Here is a 20555-nt window from a genome sequence, read left to right on the forward strand (position 1 = left end):
CTTAAAAAATAATACTTTCAACAAAAAACCGGTATTAAATCGAAACATATAATGGAACGTTGAAGTGAATGTACCCATCAGCAAATGAATGACAAATTAAAAAGTTTTATTTTTCTTATATTGGTACGAGATTTTATTGATTGTTTTCTTTCAAGATTTTCGGCCAGACGGCGACTGAAATTGCAAGTTACTGTGATATATTTATTTTCAATATTAAACTATTCTTATCAAACAATTAAATGAGCAGGGATATCGAGTTATGTCTATAAGTAATGGAAGGTACAGAACTGGGTGGCGACCAGCAATTCTGTTTGAGATGGAACAATTTTCAAGCAAATATAACTTCTCAATTCGAGGCACTGCGCGATGATGAGGACTTCGTGGATGTCACCCTGGCATGCGAGGGACACAGGCTCGAAGCCCACAAAGTGGTTCTTTCGGCATGTAGTCCTTATTTCAAGGAATTATTTAAAGTAAGTCCATCTTTCACTCCCCACACTTTGATGTGTCACCATTACAATGACTCTAGTGAAAGTTGTTATGTATAAAACACTTGATCTACTTACAAATGCCATGTCTCGCGATCCAGTTAAGTATTCGTGATTTCATTATTTGTACCTACTTTAGAATTCTGTTTCACAATTTCTAATTAATTCGTTAGTATTGGCGCACTATTAAATTATTTTATTTGAAAAAGTCACATTCAGTCTTCTAATTTCTCAAAATTGTACAAAATCCCTTTCTAACAGTTGTCATGTACTTTTCCTTTTTCTACATGTTTTCTATTATTAGACATACTTTTTGTTACAAATTCCTATTAAAATCCATTATATATTAGTAATTTGAAATAATACTATACTTTTAATGATGATGAAAAATTTAAAGAATATTTCTTCTTTAGTAATGGGTATCACTCCTATCAGTTCATATTTATATGATTGTTGAGAAAATAGTGTTAAAATGATTACAAAGCCTTGAAACATATAAAAGCTTTAAATAAATCATAATATCTGTGTATAATATTAGTTTCAAAATAACCTACATAATTTAAGTTTATTTTTCTAAAGTTGCAATATACATATTTCATTAAATTTAAAGAGTATGGTCCCACTACAGTTACAAATGGGCCAATTAACCACCAACCATTTTATGAAATCACTTTATTGTAAGGTCTTTGCCCTTACTAGTAGTAATGCTTATTAACATTTACTTTCTGTTTTGTCAATTATTGTAATACAATATCTTTGTGAATGGAACTTATATATTTAGTCATGTGACCAAATTAATGTAATTCAACTCTTTTTTTTTTAAATCAACAATTCGATAAATTGATTGGACTATATTTTTTTATTTAAAAATTTTTCATTAATTACATTATAGAAATTTATGTTATGTAAATATATTTGGCATGAAGTTTTAATTAAAAAACCTTGCAATCATTCGATAAAACTTATTTTATTTGTGTAACATATGTGTGATATTTTAGCTAACTATATATATCAGCTGTCATACATATTGATTTTAAAATAACCTCTAAACTAAATATAGTTTAAAACCATTACTATAGCCATACTGTTCTGTACGCTATATTGTTATTTATTATATGAGATAAAACTACACTTATAGATAATGTGTAAAAACTTAAATAAACAATTACCTAGTTTATAAAAATGATAACAGTCACATACAATAATGACACTGGAAGTAAGGTGTATGTAAAAAGTTGACATTGTTCATTATCAAGATCTGTCAATGACCTGTTACAAAATTGATAAGATCCCTCTAGTACTTTGATTGTGTCGACACTCACAATAAAGGATAAAAATATTTGTAAGACTTAGAATTATTGCATATACATTTTAATACTTATTATTTACTTTAAAACAAAATGTCTTAACTTATTTAATTTCTTGAGAATGTTACTGCATTGTTCTAATATGATTTAGGTTAACTCATTTTATTTAAAGGCTACTAATTAGTCTATTATTAAGTATACATTTTTTATATTACTGTTAGCTTTTGTTTAGGCATGAAAATTTTCTAAATATTGAAATGTATTATTAAATAAATATAAAAAAAAATTATATTTAAGATTCAAAATAAACTTTTAATGTTTTTTAAAGAAAAAAACAATGTGTCAATTTAAAACTGAATTTATGGAATGTGAATAGTGACAGGTTTTGAACAAATAATAGGTGTATTATAGCTTTCCAAAACTTTGAAAACGCAGCAATTCCAAAAGTTAATTATCTCTACTGTTCTTATAGTTTTTGATTTTCAATTGTTTTAATTATAATCTAAAGTTTATTAAGATAATGTTTATTATCTTGCTTTGTAATCATTGTTGTATTATATTAATTAAGTCAATGGTATATTATGAAACAACAATGATCATTATGGTTTAGATAATAGAAATTTAATTTCTATCATTTTCGTAACAACAAATCTATGGAAAATATGTGGTATCTCATTAAGTGGAAGCAATTAACCTAATTTCTAGTGACTCTTCAATCACTTATTGATTTCATAGTCACAATATATTTATTTTGTAATTGTTTTTGCTTATATAGAAAAGTGTATCATTAAGAAACAATTGAACATTTCTTTGATTATATTGTATATTCAATAAAATGTTTCTTTTCCAGAACAATCCGTGTCCTCACCCAATAATATTTATGCGCGATTGTGAAGTGTCACATGTTCGTGCTCTTCTTCAGTTTATGTACGTGGGCCAGGTGAATATCGCGCAGGCACAGCTCAGCGCGTTCTTGCGCACCGCAGACGCGCTTCAGATACGCGGCCTCACTGATTGTTCACAACACAACGACAAAGTAAATGATCATTTCGAATGTCTCATTACTTCTAAGAAACTGGATGTGTGTCAATTTCAAAGTGTAACATTTTTTTTCAGAAAGTGAATCGAAAGTCTCCACCTTCCCAACTACGTAATTTGCTCAGCGCCAAGCCGTCACATTCTACCTCCTCCTCCAAAGCCGCAAGCCAAAATGTGGAATCGACGTCTGCCGATGACCCCGAGAAGAATGCAAGTCGCCGTTCTGAGATAAATTCTCCCGATGCTGCCAGAAATAATCTCAACGAAGAAGCTTCCTTTCAAACTTCTAGTCAAACGAGGCCTAATAATGACGACTTTAACCAAACTTGTAACTACCCTACGTTGAGGGTGAAAACTGATCTCGAAGCAACTGAAATTAACACTGAAGAAAATGATATCCTCATGGATCCCGGAGATTATAAGGAAGGAGTGGACACGTGCCAAGAATTCAGCGCGACCGACTTGCTCGAACCAAAAATGGAAGTCCTGGAGCAGGAAGCCAGCGACGAGGAACGTTCCAGTTTTCAGCCAATGTACTACAATGAGAACAATACTTTGGCGAATCCATTCGCCACCTTACAAGGTAAATAGCTGTCGAGGAAATCTAACGATCGTCCTCGCCGGAAGCGGTCACTAATGGTAATGCTCTCCTCCCACAGGTAACATCGATCTCATGGCCGGAATGAACGCGGAGCTGCGAGACGAGAACTCGGAAGGTAATTACAATTGTCAGTCATACTAGTCACCGTCACGTCATTCACACGCACACGTCGACTCGGACAGCCGCGCCCCCGGCGAACCTCTTGTACATTCCGAACGTATCGGCTAGCAGAGCGCGCGGTCTCGTTTCGAGTAAGGTGCTAGGCGCGCGGGTGTCGGGGCGACGCCGCCTCCGCCTCGCCGCCGTCCGCCGCCAGTATCAGACGAGCGTAGGACGATCCTATCAGCGAAGGGGAGGGAAGCGAGGCGGGCGGCGGCGAGGCGGCTGGGGCCAGTGCGAACGTGGTGTTGTTGGCAGCGGGCGGCGCGGGCGGGCCGGGCGGCGTCCGGTGCGCGCAGTGCGGCCGCCGCTACTCCAACGCGTCCAACCTGCGCCAGCACGTGCGGCTCATCCACGAGGCGCAGCCCGTGGTGTGCGCCACCTGCGGCCGCTGCTTCAAGACGCCGCTGTACCTGCGGCGCCACACGCTGGCGCAGCACGTGCCGCGCCTCAAGCCGCCGCCGCCGCCGTCGCCGCCCCCGCCGCCGCCCGCGCTGCGGCCCGCGCCCCACTAGCGGCACCCGCTCGCCCGCCTCCCTTGTCCGCCGCGCGCTTTCCTTGACTCAGCCGCCGCCGGCTCGCGGGCCGTCGGCCGAGGGGGGCGACGGCGCGCCGCCTTTGAAATGTCGAAAGCGATTTGATGTGGCGACTCAGTCGAATGATTCTGACGGCTTTTGGAGTATTATTGTATCTCTTCGTTGGCTGACATTGTGAAGATGTGGCTTAACGGTGTAACAAGACTGTCAGTAGATGTATCTAGTCTGTGATCGGAGTGTCGCCGGGGGCCTATCTGCCGTCACACCTCTCCGCTTATTGCGTGCCTTTCAATATTATACCGAGTGCCAGCACGAGTCCCTTCAGCGAGCCCTGTTAATCTTTTTTTTGTAGTCTTAGCACCGTATCGGTATGAGTGTTACTTTTTTTATACACAATTTTAATTGCGGTATAACAATAACAAGGATAAACCGCGGTGAAACGCCCGCTCATTAGCAAATGAAGAACGCTGGATCATTTAATACTCGGCGTCGATCGACGGGCTCACGAGTAACGGGCCTCGCTGAAGAGAACGCTTGAGTACCTTCCTTTCTGACAATAGACTGATCGTTGTTAAAGCATTTGTTGCAACCGGTGCTGATTTATCATAGGTTATTTACAGGTTACATAATATTATACATACCTACATTATACACGTTATCCGCAGTATTCGACCCGTTCCACCGCCATCCCTAACGAATAATAAATATTTTCTTATTAGAGTGTAATATTTTGTACTACGAAGCGATGGAATAGGTCGAACTCATCCGTTTTTAGTGTCGATTTCGTGAGTTACACAACCCGCGACGAACAACAATAACAATAGCGATATTTTTATACACAATAGTTTTATCTTTACACAGATGTTATATTGTTGAGTGATTGGACGGCTCCCGGTTTATAGTTTGTACAATATCACAAGTGTTACAGTTAATATTTGATATCTTGATTTACTTATCCAGTAAATATCATATACATGATACAAATGATATTTGTTAAAGCATTTTTTATATAATTTAATGTGCACGGAACGTACGAACCCAGTGTGCGCACGCTGAACGTTCATACGAGCGACAGGCTTAGATTAAGTGAAGGCGCATTATCGAATATTTTATTTTTATTATCTTTAAACTTTAACGTCTTCGATTTCGAAATAATCGACTGATTTGTATTTAATTTGTATTTATAAAGATTGCCATTTAAAACGCATCTAGTCATTTAAAAAAAATCTGCATTTAATTAGGACGTCATGAAGTCGAAGGTATGATTAGGGTTGTGAATTACAATATTAGTTTTATCTTTAATGAAATCATAATTAATAAAATTATCTGAATAATATTAGATCTCATATCGTTTACTTTATATTACTCTTGATCTCTAAATTTTTCTCTGCATTTATTTTTAGCGAGATAAATAAATTTAAAATAAAAAAATACTTGATAATATATTATTATGTACTGCAGAATATTACAAAAAAAAAAATAATATGTTAAAAATCAATTGCCAATGTAATCAAGTTATTAGAAAATGTATTTTGGTGAGCACTTTATATTTTTCTTGAAAATAATTCCATCACTATGTTAAGGCGCAGCTATCGTTAAAAAAAATAAAAAATAAATGTAATCTCTCAAATTCAATAAAATATTTAGGCGAGGATCTCATAAGTTATATTTATTCAGTCGAAATTAATAAAAAAATACATTAGGATTTTTATCACTACAATTATAACTGTGTTTATTGAATATTAAACGAAGCTGTTATTATGAGGCTTTATGAGACTATTAAGTTGTTGAAATAGATTAAAAAAAATATCATTAACATTTAAACATAATCATCTATAGTTATTTCATATAATATATAATTTTCTATAGCTTTTTTTTTTAATTTTTTAAATGATTTGATAATTAAATAATTATTGAATTATGCACACAACAGATTATATTTATCTTTTACATATTATACCGTTACTATATTACATATTATAAATGAGTATGTTAATGCTTCTACAATATAATTTACAGTGCCATAAATGTAAGTTTAAAATTAGTTTAATAACATTTTAGACATGTTATTAAACAGTTACTGAGGTTTATTTTATATAAACGCAATAAAACAGTCAATTTTAAACGCTAATTGCAAATCCTTTTATTATATATAATCTATGGTCCATACAATAATGTGAAATAGCTAGAAACTTTTAATATAATCATGTTCATCTGTACAATCGCTTTGTGCAGAATATAAAACCTTTATGTATGTACATAAATTAATGTAATTTTATACTAAACACAAAAAATAAAGTATTGGGAATACAGAATGATTTTCTATTCTTGAAACGACACTTCGATGTAAATAGTTATTTAAAACGTTACACAGGTTAATGGCATGTAAGTATTTCATTTACCTTGTGTTCACATATATTATTTTAGTTTTAAGTCAAATTTCTCACAAAAAATAAGTTTGCAATATAATGATTCTTAGCTCTAATAACATTTATTTTCTACTCGGAACTTGATGTTAATAAGGCTATTTACTGAAATTAAGTTTTGCTTTATTTTTATGAACTTATGAATTATTAGTCTGTATAGGTATCATTCATTTCGGAGGTTCCCACTCTTATATCTGTTTGTAATGACGTTTCGTGTTACTGAGGTGTAGTGGTGTCGCCAGGTGCGGGGCGCTGGGACGGGCGGCGGAACCGGCCGGTGCCGGACGCCGTGTGGCTCGAGCAGCACCGGCGCGCGCTGCCCTTCGTGCTCAAGCGGGAGAACGAGCGCGGCGCGCCCGCCCCGAGACTTGTGAGACATTTCATTCGCTATTGTGACATTCGCGTGATCAGTCGTAGAGTTACTTATAAAATAAATAAAGTAAAGTAAAGGTTTGTGGAATACACATGTGGCAGAATTTGTATGAAATTTGTCACATGCAGGTTTCCTCACGATGTTTTCCTTCACCGCTGAGCACGAGATGAATTATAAAGACAAATTAAGCACATGAATCAGCGGTGCTTGCCTGGGTTTGAACCCGCAATCATCGGTTAAGATGCACGCGTTCTAACCACTGGGCCATCTCTGCTCATAAAATAAATAAATATAAAAATAAATAAATAAATATGAGACAACATCACATACATTACTCTGATCCCAATGTAAGTAGCTGAAGCACTTGTGTTATGGAAATTAGAAGTAACGACGGTACCACAAACACCCAGACCCAAGACAACATAGAAAACTAATGGTAATCTACATCGACTCGGCCGGGAATCGAACCCGGGACCTCAGAGTGGCGTACCCATGAAAACCGGTGTACATACCACTCGACCATGGAGGTCGTCGTCAACTTTTTGCGATATATAACTACTACTCAAAGCCGTACTACATTTGTATGTTATTCGAATTGTTTGCCAAATGAGTAGGGTTCTTTTAGTAGTTTCTTAATGTATGTATAGTTTTGATGATCCCGTTTTTTGTTTTAGAGGATATTCTGATGTTGCTACGCTTAGGCTTAGTAATAAAGATATTAACTTATAGGTTCAAAAATATAAATCTTTTGATTGTGATAAATTTCACGCACTCTTTGATAACATGACGATAGCGAGACGGAGGCGCGCGCCGACCATAACGACTATCGTCACGAAGTTTTTTTTTTTTTTTTTATGGAATAGGTTGGCAGACGAGCATATGAGCCACCTGATGGTAAGTGGTCACCATCACCCATAGACAATGACGCTGTAAGAAATATTAACTATTCCTTACGTCGTCAATGTGCTACCAACCTTGGGAACTAAGATGTTATGTCCCTTGTGCCTGTAGTTACACTGGCTCACTCACCCTTCAAACCGGAACACAACAATACCGAGTATTGTTATTTGGCGGTAGAATAACTGGTGAGTGGGTGGTACCTACCCAGACGGGCTTGCACAGAGCCCTACCAGCAATAAGTAAGTAATGTAATCGCTCGTAGATAAAGCTGGGGGAGGGCGTGGAGATCCGCGAGGAGCTGCTGCGCGGCGTGAAGTGGGGCGACTACCGCAAGGTGACGCGCGGGCTGGCGGCCGCGCTGTTCTCGCCCATGGAGCTGGCCACGTGCTCCGTCACGGGGCAGCGCTGGTCGCGCGCGGGGCAGGAGGCGCGCCCCACCAAGCCGCCGCTCGACCGGCGCCGCGTGCACGCGCTCATCTCCTACGTCAGCCGCCACTTCCCCGACGTCGAGGTCAGCCGCATCAAGCAGGTGCTCGCCTACAAGTGCAAGGAGAACTGCGCCGCGCTGCGCATGAGGACCGCCAGGTGACCGCCTAACGGGCATTACACTCTTACGTCGAATGAACCGTAGCCAGATCTCACATTATCGTTCGACGATTCGATCGTCGTTTCTCATTTATTATACAATAGGAGATGCTATTTTAAAGTAAAACACTCGGACCATACGCCCCGCCGGTGAGCGGGCGGGACCCCCGCGGTCGGCCCCGCTCACCGGCGCACTGGAGGCAGTAATACAATTTGAAGCAGGCTGTCGAACTGTTTCAGCGAGTCGAGCAACTACATGCTGAGCGCGGCCGCCCGCCCCGCCGCCGACGACGCGCCGCCCGCTCCCCCCGCGCCCGCCGCGCCCCCCGCGCCCGCGCCGCCGCCCGCGCGCGCCGCCTACGCGCCCTTGTGAGTAGTACAACTACCACACTAATTACATAGTAAATATGATCGTTTACGAGCCGAGTCAGTCGCTCGTCTACCTAAACTACTAATTTTAATGATTCTTCTATTCGTGATTTATTTGTGTGTGTTGTCGCAGTGAGGGCGCGAAGGGGGGCGGCGGGGCGGCGGGCGAGGAGGGCGAGGCGCCGCACTGATGCCGCCGACTCGTAGTTTTGTACCAAAAAGAGAAACCGAACCGACGGCCCTCGCGCTCGCGAGTCGCCGCCCGCCGGCGCGTCAGATTCGTATTTATTTAGGTGATATTTTTCTATTGGCTACCGAAGGGGTTCCGTCTCCGGGCGCCGGGAGTCGCGCTCGAAGCTCTAGCGATAATTTATCAGGTTCCTAAGACATGTTCTGTAGTTAGGTTCTATTTGCACGAATTTTCGCGAAACACTGCCGCTTACTTCTGAACCCTCTCGTGATCGGTCGTCGGGCCGCTTCCTTCGTTTCGTATGTTTAGTCATTTTATTTCGTTACTGTACCAATCTGAACACGAGGCATTCGAGTGCCGAACGAGGGACCGTTGCAATCGCAAAGTGAATATATCAAAATGGCATAATTTTAGAACTAACATAGATATATTATATAGTCATTTCGTTCTATAGATGTAATGTAAAAGAGAATTTATTTTGGAGTGAGTCGGGTCGGAAATTGAGAAGTCTTCGGAGAGCTGTGATCGTGATGGTTATATGGAGTCATATTTTTAAATACTTATAAGAGATAACGTAACGTAGCGGGCGTCGGAGGACGCGCGTCGCACATCTGCACAGGGATGTATTTATCATATCAACTAAGCAATAACTATTATTTGATAATGAAAATTAAAGATTTTTTAATTTTTAAATACTATTTTAACCGAGTTGTTATAAACGTAGTTAGTAAATAACTGAATTCTCTAAAGTCCATGATCATTTATACAGTTCTTTTGAACGATGATCGAATCCTCATAATGGTTACTTGTCACATATGAAACTTCATATCAAACGTTATTTTACGAAATTTTGTACTATTTAGTCGTGTTTATTATGTGTAGGAACAAGCAGATATTGTCCTCAGTGGCGACGAAGATTAACATTCGGTCGTTCTTTTTATAAATACTCGCTTTTACTATTTTTATTAAGCTAAAGATTGGCAACATCGTTTAGCTGTTTCGTCATATTCAATACATCGCACTGATCACTAATGATACTCAGATTGTTTTATTCGCGGCGTCTCGAACAAATGAGAATTGAAGCAATACTCAAATATCTGCTTGTTGTGGAGCGCACGGCAGCGTGCGTGCCGTGCGCATAGGTTACAGTTACCAGAGTTAGGATATTCTATTGTAGTAGTCACGCATCGCTACGTAGGAAATCTTACCGACTTGTAATGTTATACGATGCCAATCGATCTTTTTAATGCTCAATTTTGCCAAATTTTACTTGCCGAAAGTCTTGTCTATTAATTTCGTCTACTATTTAAACGAAACGCCATTCCGCCCCGTTTCTCCTCGGAACTGTGGGGGCGAGGAAATGGCACGTCTGATTTGCTCAATGATATGCATTATAATATTCCTTTTGAGTTCTGTTCGTACGTTCTAATAGAGGTTAATGGTCGGCCCAATGGATATATCATTAGAAAATTTTTTAAAAAGAAATTTTAATTGTAATTATAGTGAAATGAAAAATTTTATCGAGAATATTAAGTATAAATACTTATGTGACGAATGCTCGAGATGCAATATGTTAATTTAGTGCCAAATGATAAGTTAACTCGTAGCAATATGTCGTATCCTAATGCTCTTGTAATTTCTCGCGTAGTGTTAATGACCTAAGAGGTTAAAAGGTTTCTTTTACAAGACTATAATAATATATTTATACAGGGAAAGAGTTAGGTATGTACGGTTTGGATATAAGAATGTTGTTGCGGTATAATACTCATTGTGGCAGGGTGTAAAAATAAGTAGAGGCTGACCGAATTGTTCGGGGAGTTGTATTCGCACGTCAGGAACCAATCACAGATGCCGAACGCCTCAGCTACATGGTAGTCGATAATCGTTTTTTTTCACTTAGTCTTAATTATTTTTACACTCTGTTTAAAAAGCACTGAATGAGCAATGGAACAGAGAATTTATTTACTCAAATAAGTTTTTTTTTTTTATTATTATTTATAATATTTTTTTTACTAAAAATATACATTATTTTGCATTTTATGATTGTAATGGCAGCTGTCCATGTTTGCAGTGAATGATAAAATCAATCACTGTTTAAGGTTTCGTAATTGAATAAGAAACGATACATCGAACATGACACATTGGGCACAAATGTTAGTAAAATTCTATGGCTTATTTTTGCTTGCAATACGTAATTATTAAAACGAGAATGTTCCCAAACTGATTGTTTGTCATAAAACGTTTGAGGAGCCCTTGTTAAAAATCTATATTTTATTAAGTATATTTTCACTGAGCAATACATCTATAAAATTATGTATATAAGAAGAACAACATAGATGCCACTGCGCCCCGAGAGGTCAGTGTTGTGCCAAAATTAAGTGCTAGTCTTTAAAAAAAAATGTTGTTATCATTTTCAGATTTTTATTTAGTCCAGAATGTGTTTGTTCCTGTGCTGTGAAAGTAATATTTTCTAACAAATCAACACTAGGGTGTGATGGAAAATTAGATAATATAGTTGTTTTTTTTGTGTATTAGGTCTTAATTTTTAGGTCGTTTATCGAAAATTTATTATTTTTAATTAGAATTTATTTTATTTACACTATTATACTAAATTGACTCGTTTTGTGATTGTTATTAATAAACTAAATATATATAAAATATATTAAAGCAACTATATTGTTTAATTGTTGTGTGTATAGGTCGACAACAACACAGGGTTTGTTGATGTTATTTGTAAAGATATTGATAAGATTGAAAAATATATATAATTGGAATTTGAGGGGCAATTAATTGTATTCCTTCGGTTCTAATAAATATTTACTGTGGTCCATATATATAGTCAGTTGTCGTCCTATGGGGGAGTAGCGGTTCGAGTCAATAAGTGTAATATATGAAGAGTTGTGTTGGTTTGTTGCTATATTTATAGTATTTATATTAATAATGATGCACATGATGATTTAGCTTTGAGCTCGTGCAATATTATTCCAAATTGTTTATAGGGAAAACTGTTATGATAATTTCTAAATTGTTATATAAATATTTTTATAATTATAAAAGACAAAGGCAACTTGAATTCTATTTTTGTTGTGCATTTATTCTCAAATTTTATCATATTACAATACCACAAACTCATTGTGGACTGTAATGTCTGCATCTGTGAAAATTATTATTAAGCTATGGTAGATGGTTTTTTTATATATTGCTGATATTGTGAGTCAATTCTAGTAATGTTAATTCTCGTTAATTTAGAATAATTTACAACAGTAAACATATTACGATTGCTCAATCGAGATGCAACACTAACTGCGAAATAGACAGAAATAATTTTATATTAATATGTCCTTTTATATTGTTATTTATCTAATAATTCAGTTTTATAATTTGTGAGTTGTGGCAGCGCATGTTATTGTCTTATGTTTATTCTTAATAGAGGCCAAATGTTGACTTGCTTATGTGAGACTGTTTTGCCAAGAATCAGAAAGTATATTACCTACATTGTTTTAAAATAAATGCTTTTATATAAATTGTGTTATTTTATTTTGTACCCTTATAATACCGTATAAGTGATGTGATAAAGATATTTATAGAACTTTAAGCACCTTTTCGGAAAAAAAATGAAGCCCTAAAGAAAATTAAAAAGAAATTATGTATATAATATGTATAAGTAGACTGAGTTTCTTTTGCTTGATCTTCAACTCAAATCAAGGTTTCTTCTGAACTTATTTGAGCATATTGTTATGCTTAAAGAGAGTAGGGAAACTGCTTTCAAGGCAACAAATATTTTTTAAAATATTCAGTCTGTTGCCTTGAAAATTTCTTTTAAATTTTTCTAAATAATATAATACAGTGTAAACTCGTTATAACGAAACTCAAGGGACTGAGCATTTTTTGTCGTTATAGAGTTATCGTATCTTATAAATTATTGTTTATACATATAGTCCGATAACTTTTTGTGACGTTTCTTGCCAGTACTTTTTATGTATTCTATTCATATCTACTGTATGTGGTGGAATCGTCTTGATTAAACAACAAAAAACGTTTTACCAACTTAGCAACAATTGGTGGTGATTCGGTTTCGTATACTTGATCATCTTCTTCATCTTAGTTAATAAATTTTTATAAATAAAAAAAACCGCCTTCAAAAATGAACTAAAAAGAAAAAAAATAATCAGTTACATCCATATCCATTTTACGATTTTTTAATCACCTCTCAAAGTCGGTAACTTTCACTTTCCCAGTGTTCAATATATAGATTTCATTGAAGTTTATAACTTCAATTCAATTCTTAGTTTAATGGCTTATATAAACATATAAGAAAAAAAAAACGTTTGGTGTGCTACCGCCAAACAGCAAAGTTTAATATTGTTTTGTTTCAGCAAAGAAAACCAGTGCATTTATAAGCATAAAGGACATACCTAAAAATTTAGCAAATATAGTACCAACGGTAGGTAAAGCATTATGCGTTGTATTGTATCAGTTGTGTCTATGGGTGGTGGTAACCATCAGGTATCCGATTTGCAACTCCGCTTATCCATTCTACAAAAATGTTTGTCATTTTTAACTTAAATCTTGCGACAAATATTGAAACGCTTGGTAATTTTTTTGAATAAATGGTGTCTCCCGCACTCACATGCAAATAATGTGTGTACGGGATGGATGTGAGTGCGATAATAGGCGCTTGGCCGCCACATAAACAAATTTTCTGTCTCAGCTGGGGTTGTCTATTGGTCAATAAAATTATTTGCATTGTATTGTACAAAGTAATGGAATACTTTTCAAAGGAGATCAATGTCAACTTGAAATAAAAGTTTTGACAAATGACAGCTCAGTGGGAAAAAAATCACCAAAGAGTATTTATCCATTACATTTTACGTTAAAATTTACAAGGAACAAGTAATCGGTAAATGACAAACGTGAAAGATAATGACTTCCACTGTTTACGAATTACTTGTATATTTGTAAAACAGTGTGTGTTTGCTTAATTTTATATGATTTATTTTACATCTGGGTTACTTATCGTATTAGATGGCGTTTCCTCAACCTAATGCACAAAGAGGTTAGTAAGGTTTTTGTTTACTTTACTACAAACCAATGTCTAGGCAGGAAACATCATTTAAGTTATTTATATATTTACTTCTAGAACTAACCAATAGAAAGATATTAGAGGAACTTCAGCTTAAAAAGCAAATGCTTTTGAAGCAGGGAGCTGTGGCGCCTCTTACTGCCACTACTATTTCCTTGACCCAACCAAGTCCTGTAAGCCAGCTGCCTATGTGCTCTATTCCTCCACTTTCTGCTACAGCTGTGAGTGAACTTACTTCTTTTAAATAATTAAATTTAAATCATTGTACAGTAGAATACAAAATTGTTTGTAATTTGATTAAATTTTAAAATAGGTTAAATTTTTTGTTTGTGTTTTCAGGGTTTTCCACAACTACCTGAAGCTAATATTGTAAATACAAGTCATAGAGCTGCTTTACAGCACGCAAACGCAACATCTTGTGGTTACTTTGTTTCACAAGATTCTTCTTTTGGTAACCAAATACTACCAGTTTTACCAAGATTTGATAATAAGTGAAATTAAAATGTCTGCACTTATGAAACTGAAAACTCTTGAGGGTCATTTAGGTGCCCTTTCTGGATTTTCAGAACCTAAAATAGAGCTTGAACAATATGAAACACCAGCACATATAGCTGCTGTGGCTCTTTACACCATGCAGGTCTGTATTCGGTAGTTTATCCTGATATTAATTACTATTAGTTAGTTATTTATTAAAGTATCTTTCTGATCAGAGGTGTTAGAAAACATACCTTAATTTTTCATGAGCCAAGTAATAAGCTACTAAATGCTTTATTATGTACTAAAAAACTTTCTTGATGAATTCAATTCTACTTATAATACAACACTATTGCACTTAACTATTTATAAAGTACCGATAATAACATTACCAACTTTCAAAATACTGCTTTTAGGCCAACCTATATTGAATATCATAAATTATGCAACTTTGATAAACAATACAGTATGAAATATATAAGATGAAATACCAATAGTGAGTTAATATATTGTACTCTACAGTTATGTCTATGGACATAAAAACTTTACATAAAAAAATTTAAGCATGTTTTCACTTATAAACTAAGATATTAAGTATCAACAACAACAAAAACAACCACAGCCTGTAAATTCCCATCTGCTGGGCTAAAGGCCTCCTCTCCCTTTGAGGAGAAGGTTTGGAACATATTCCACCACGCTGTTCCAATGCGGTTTGGTGGAATACACATGTGGCAGAACTTCTATGAAATTTGTCACATGCAGGTTTCCTCATGATGTTTTCCTTCACCGCTGAGCACGAGATGAATTATAAAGACAAATTAAGCACATGAATCAGCGTTACTTGCCTGGGTTTGAACCCGAAATCATTGGTTAAGATGCACGCATTCTAACCACTGGGCCATCTCGGCTCTTTAAGTATCATTTAGATATAAATGATTTCCTTAAATACAAACCCTAATTATTATTTTTTTCCCACTTATAGACTCAGTATGAAGCTCTTGAGAATAAATTAGTCCTAGATGCTGGTTGCGGGCCGGGTATGTTGGGCATTGGTGCATCACTATTGGGAGCAGGAATGGTTGTAGCGATGGACATTGATGATGGTGCTTTAGAGGTATTACAAGAAAACATTGAAGAAATGGAAATTCCTAACATTGATGCTGTTCAATGTGATTTTCTTAATTCAAAACATTGTAGGTATGTGTAACAAGCAAAGCATATATTTAAATTTAGATAAAATATGGTTTTGAATAATAAAGTCAATGAGAGAAAAAAGAAACACAGACCCAAAAACTTAAAAGATTTTATTAATATACTCCGGTTAATTTGGAATTTCCCCATTCAGTTCTCATAAAAACTGAGTGAACTTCAGTTTGAGTGGAGCTCTCGGCAGTTAAATAGTCACTGGTGGTTGCTAGTAAGATATTAATGTAAAATAATAAATTATATTTTAGATGGGAAAATTATTTTGACTCAGTGTTAATGAACCCACCTTTTGGGACTAAAAATAATGCTGGTATAGATATGAAGTTTCTCAGGATGGGCTTGGATCTCGCTTGCGACAGTGTTTACTCATTACACAAATCATCAACAAGGTATTATTTGTTAAATAATAACAATCCAGCTTATTAAAATTGTAAAAGAAGTTTGTTTATGTTACTAGATAATAAATTAAATGTTACGACTGTTTAATAATCAATTTAGAAAGAGTATAAGTTGCCTAAAAATGCTGAATTGTGCAAATAGTTTATGGACTTATTTGAATTAAATTTTACAACTAACTTATAACATAAAAGACTGTAAACTATAGAAATTTTCAGTGCTATATTGTTGATTGATTTTTCAGATAATTAGGAGTTTACAATTATTCATTGGTATACTATCTATATATATATATTTTTATAAACTAGCTATCAATGACAGTCTCAAGCAATCGAAATAATTCAATATTTATAGTAATTCTATTTATATTAGCCATTTTTTTACAGAACTCATATACAAAAGAAAATTAAGGAATGGGGAGTAAAAGGAAATGTCATTGCAGAACTTCGCTACAACTTACCAGCAACTTATAAATTCCATAGACAACAAACTAGAGACATTGCCGTCGACCTATGGAGGATACATCATGTACAATCATGAAATATAAAAATATGTGACCGAAAATTGTCAATATCAATGATTTTTTAAATAAATAGGCATCTTTTAAAATATTGTAAATATAATGCACTTTGGAAAAATAAAACATTTTTTTATAAGAAACATTTATTTTAAAGTTTATCAGTCTTCACCCAGCTTACAATCGAGCTTTGAATATGATTAGTAAAATAAGCTTTAAGCTTCATAAATTAATATAAAATGCTGCAAATACTCAATGGAACAAAAATATCTTTTAAACGTATATTTAAATAATTTAGTCGATATATTGTCCCATATCAACCTCTCAACATAGAACCACACTCGTGGAAAAAGTATATACGAAATGTCATATCACTAATCTCCAAACTGAATATTCTGAGCGAGTTTGATGGTGCCGGAGTAGTTGATGGTGACGGTGGAACGGCGCATGTAGTTCTTCCAGCTGTCGGAGCCACACTCTCGCCCACCGCCCGTAGCCTTCTCCCCGCCAAAGGCTCCACCCACTTCCGCTCCATTGGTCGGGATGTTCACGTTTACGATGCCGCAATCTGAGCCGTGGGGTCCGATCCACTGCAAGACAAATAACATTTAACCAACTAATCATTGAAAAATAGTTTATTTTTTGCCTATAAATACGACTACAAAATAATATGAACTGTGACTGAATGGTCGCAAAATTGTAAATTATATTCTTTGCTCTTGTGTCTATATATGTATTAATTTCTGAATATACTGCTTAGACGGAAGTCATTACAGAATGGCAAGATATATTGGTAAGGTTGGTTGGTTGTTGGTGATTGGTGTTACCTTAAATACGTCGGCCAAATTTTCAGTGAAAAGACTGGACGATAGGCCCTGGTCGACTTCATTGTTGTACTGAATACCGGTGTCCAAGTCGGGGATCTTGATGCAGTACACGATGGGCGCAAAACATTCCGACTTCACAAGCGGGGAGTCGTGGGGCAATCCCGTTATTATTGTTGGCTCCACGAAGTATCCTTCACGCTCTATAACCTAAATGAAAAGAGAATTATTAAATTTTGATATAAAAAAGGTTCAAAGAATGATAAATGAACTTCGACCAATATCTTTAAATTTCAAATTTCCCCTTAAAGAGTTTACGGCATCTCTCAATGTTGATTTTATTAATAAAGGTTAATGTCATAAAATCTACGATAGGAGATTTGCTTGCCTTTTCGACTTTCTAAAACAAGAGGCAAATAGCAAACGTTATAGTCCTCGATAGTGTTTAATCCAGTCAAGGCATTATGTGCAACAAATTTGGAACTTATAACGCTTTAATGTTTTAATGACAATTGAATATTTGTGACGTTTTAGTTCAAGCCAATCGTCTTACTTTTCCTCCGAATTCAATCGTTCCTCCTTGCTTGACAGCTTCAGCGACGGTCTTCTTGTAGGCTTCGACGGCGTTCGGCGTATGTAGCGGGCCAATCAAGGTTTCGCCCAACAGAGGATCACCAATCTTAGGCACCACACTCGCGAATGCTTTCTTCAACTTTGATACTACTTCAGAGAACAGCTGTTTCAAAAAAATAATTTATGTTTAATTGACATTACAAAAGTAAACCAGATACCAGATACAATCTTTTATCCCACAACATTTATCAAGCAAACCAAAAAAACAGGATAATGACTACAATCAAAATCGGCCAAAGAAAAGCGATTACTTCTGATTATTATTAGAAGATCTTTGTTAATAATCCCCACTCACCCGCTCGTGTATGAGCAGCCGTCGCGTGGTGGTGCAGCGCTGGCCGGCCGTGCCGGCGCACGCGAACAGCGCCGCGTTCAGTAACAGCTCCACGTTGGCGTCTGAGTTGACCACGATGGCGTTGTTGCCGCCCAACTCCAGCAGGTGACGGCCAAAACGCCTCTGTACCTCCACACCTACCTACATGACGCGGACATTTAATGATGTTGTCAACAACTAGTAAGATAATCGTGTAAGAAGAACCATGCAAAATGTAGGTTTTCAGGCACTCTTTATTTCCTTCTTCTATATTATCGTGGAGCAACAATTATAGTATAATTGCTGTTCTACGATAAGATATTATCTGACATAATCCATGAGTTAAAAATAATAAAATTAGATATATTACATCTAACGATGAATTTATTGCATTCGATTTAGTTAATGTTAATGGAACGTTAATGGAAAAAAGTTAATGGAACGATCCCTTACAACTTAGTAAATAAAACTGAATTAATTACCTCCTGTCCCACAGCGGTGCTTCCAGTAAATGATACTAGTTTCATCCTGTGATCACGTACGAGCGTTTGTCCGACGTCTTTTCCACCGACACAGAGAGATGCCACCGCCCCCGGAATATTATTCTTGACAAGCACGCTCTCGACTATCTTAGTGACGGCGACCGCGGTAAGGGGTGTGGTGTCTGATGGTTTCCATACACTGACATCACCACAGACCTGGAAGCGATAGGTACACGTTTATAACATACTTATGTTCTTTTATATTTATAATTTGGTTAATATTTTATGCTAAAAAAATAAAAAATGCAGTGCAACTATGTCCATTGCTTATACTTTTATAATTAGGATTACATAAACAAAAACATACATAATATCTTCATACATAATCGATTTTTTGTATTCTTATCTTCGTCGAAGGCAAATACTACTTGGTAATGATTAACATTAGTGGTATAACCAAATGTGGGTTAGATAAGATAAGACTATTACTAAGTAGTATCTGATAAAATTAGTTCAAATTCTGTCCAATCAATTAATTACACATACACCTCCTAATACCAAATTGTGAGGTATAGGTTAAGATATATTACAAATGTGTATAGGTACCATGGCGATAGCGCTGTTCCACCCGAAAACGGCAACTGGGAAATTGAATGCGGTAATTATTCCAATAGCGCCCAGAGGATTCCATTTTTCGATGAGCACGTGTCCAGGTCGCTCCGAAGGAAAGATAGTTCCCGGTAGTGTGCGGGACAAGCCAAGAGCTAAGTCACAAACGTGGATGTATTCTACAACTTCTCCGATGGCTTCGGGTAGAATTTTTCCTGAGGCATAAAAAAGTTTCTTAGTTTGGTCTAACTTATTTTAGTTTATTCTAAGTTTATAAGAATAATACTCTTCTCTTACCCATTTCTAAGGAAACTAATTGTCCGAGAGGTTGTAATTTTTCTCTGAGTGCATCACCAATTTGCCTAACGATCTCTCCTCTCGCAGGCGCTGGCATTTCTGCCCAAGTATGCCACGCATCCTGAGCGGCTGTAGCACAAGACTCGTAGTCAGCCTGGCTAGCCGATTGCACTTCAGCGATAATTTTTCCATTTGCAGGACTGTAAGATTGGATTACCTAGGGAAACATTAATGGTAGTTTTAGGTATTGATTTTGATTGGAGATCAATCTAATTTTATTAACTAAACAAACAATACATGTATAAATTACCTGGCCATTCGCCTTCCATTTTCCATTGAACACACCCACATTGGTCTTTTCCAAACCTAAATCCTTTAAAAAGGAATATTTAGGATCTTCTATAAGGTAGGTGGATGCGTTTCTAGCCATTGGCAATCGCAAACGCAGAGCTATGACACTACGACACAGTACACGATTCATCAGTAAACCAGTCACGAACGAATGTGATCGTGTGACTTGGTGTAGCTGAACAAAGATAAAACAATCTTGTTTGTGAACAATGAAAGGCGTACCATTGCCTTATCGCAATATTACCGATAAATTAGTTGCCGGGTCAAGACATTGAATAAATATCATTTATTTTATAATTATACTTTATCAGGCATAAAACTTTCTTGCAGTAGTAAAATGTTTAGATTAGTTTTCAAACATGTACGCTTATTACTAGTGTTATTTGCGTTGTATATTA

General features: G+C 36.3%; 4 protein-coding genes across 6 annotated transcripts; 3 read left to right on the forward strand and 1 right to left on the reverse strand.

The window, feature by feature from the left end:
- The first annotated feature begins 88 nt into the window (after nt 1-88).
- On the forward strand, nt 89-12496 carry LOC124533898. 2 transcript variants are annotated; one of them, XM_047109462.1, is made up of 8 exons: nt 89-473; nt 2646-2831; nt 2912-3416; nt 3493-3549; nt 6798-6925; nt 8091-8413; nt 8636-8782; nt 8916-12496. In XM_047109462.1, exons 1-8 carry the CDS (start codon nt 273-275, stop codon nt 8971-8973), a joined length of 1605 nt encoding a protein of 534 aa, XP_046965418.1. In that variant the 5' UTR covers nt 89-272; the 3' UTR covers nt 8974-12496. The 2 variants fall into 2 exon arrangements, with proteins under 2 accessions (XP_046965418.1, XP_046965420.1); XM_047109464.1 differs by having other exon boundaries at nt 8654-8782.
- Nucleotides 12497-13677: 1181 nt separating this feature from the next.
- LOC124533549 (rRNA N6-adenosine-methyltransferase Mettl5) lies at nt 13678-16798 on the forward strand. Of its 2 annotated transcripts, none has more exons than XM_047108906.1 (5): nt 13678-14028; nt 14395-14692; nt 15512-15726; nt 15984-16124; nt 16518-16798. In XM_047108906.1, exons 2-5 carry the CDS (start codon nt 14558-14560, stop codon nt 16669-16671), a joined length of 645 nt encoding a protein of 214 aa, XP_046964862.1. In that variant the 5' UTR covers nt 13678-14028; nt 14395-14557; the 3' UTR covers nt 16672-16798. The 2 variants fall into 2 exon arrangements, with proteins under 2 accessions (XP_046964862.1, XP_046964863.1); XM_047108907.1 differs by lacking the exon at nt 13678-14028 and adding an exon at nt 14113-14276 and having other exon boundaries at nt 16518-16797.
- LOC124533400 (SOSS complex subunit C homolog B) lies at nt 13998-14550 on the forward strand. The gene is made up of 3 exons (XM_047108630.1): nt 13998-14028; nt 14113-14276; nt 14395-14550. Exons 1-3 carry the CDS (start codon nt 13998-14000, stop codon nt 14548-14550), a joined length of 351 nt encoding a protein of 116 aa, XP_046964586.1.
- Nucleotides 16799-16814: 16 nt separating the features above from the next.
- Nucleotides 16815-20385, reverse strand: LOC124533548 (putative aldehyde dehydrogenase family 7 member A1 homolog). Its single transcript, XM_047108905.1, has 8 exons — nt 20117-20385; nt 19807-20023; nt 19507-19724; nt 18901-19116; nt 18401-18580; nt 18026-18208; nt 17476-17682; nt 16815-17238 (listed from the first exon to the last, which is right to left on the reverse strand). The coding sequence occupies exons 1-8, from the start codon at nt 20285-20287 to the stop codon at nt 17023-17025; spliced, it is 1608 nt and encodes a 535-aa protein (XP_046964861.1). The 5' UTR covers nt 20288-20385; the 3' UTR covers nt 16815-17022.
- Between the last annotated feature and the right edge of the window lie 170 nt (nt 20386-20555).

Source organism: Vanessa cardui, chromosome 11 (assembly GCF_905220365.1).
Source record: "Vanessa cardui chromosome 11, ilVanCard2.1, whole genome shotgun sequence".
NCBI lineage: Eukaryota > Metazoa > Arthropoda > Insecta > Lepidoptera > Nymphalidae > Vanessa > Vanessa cardui.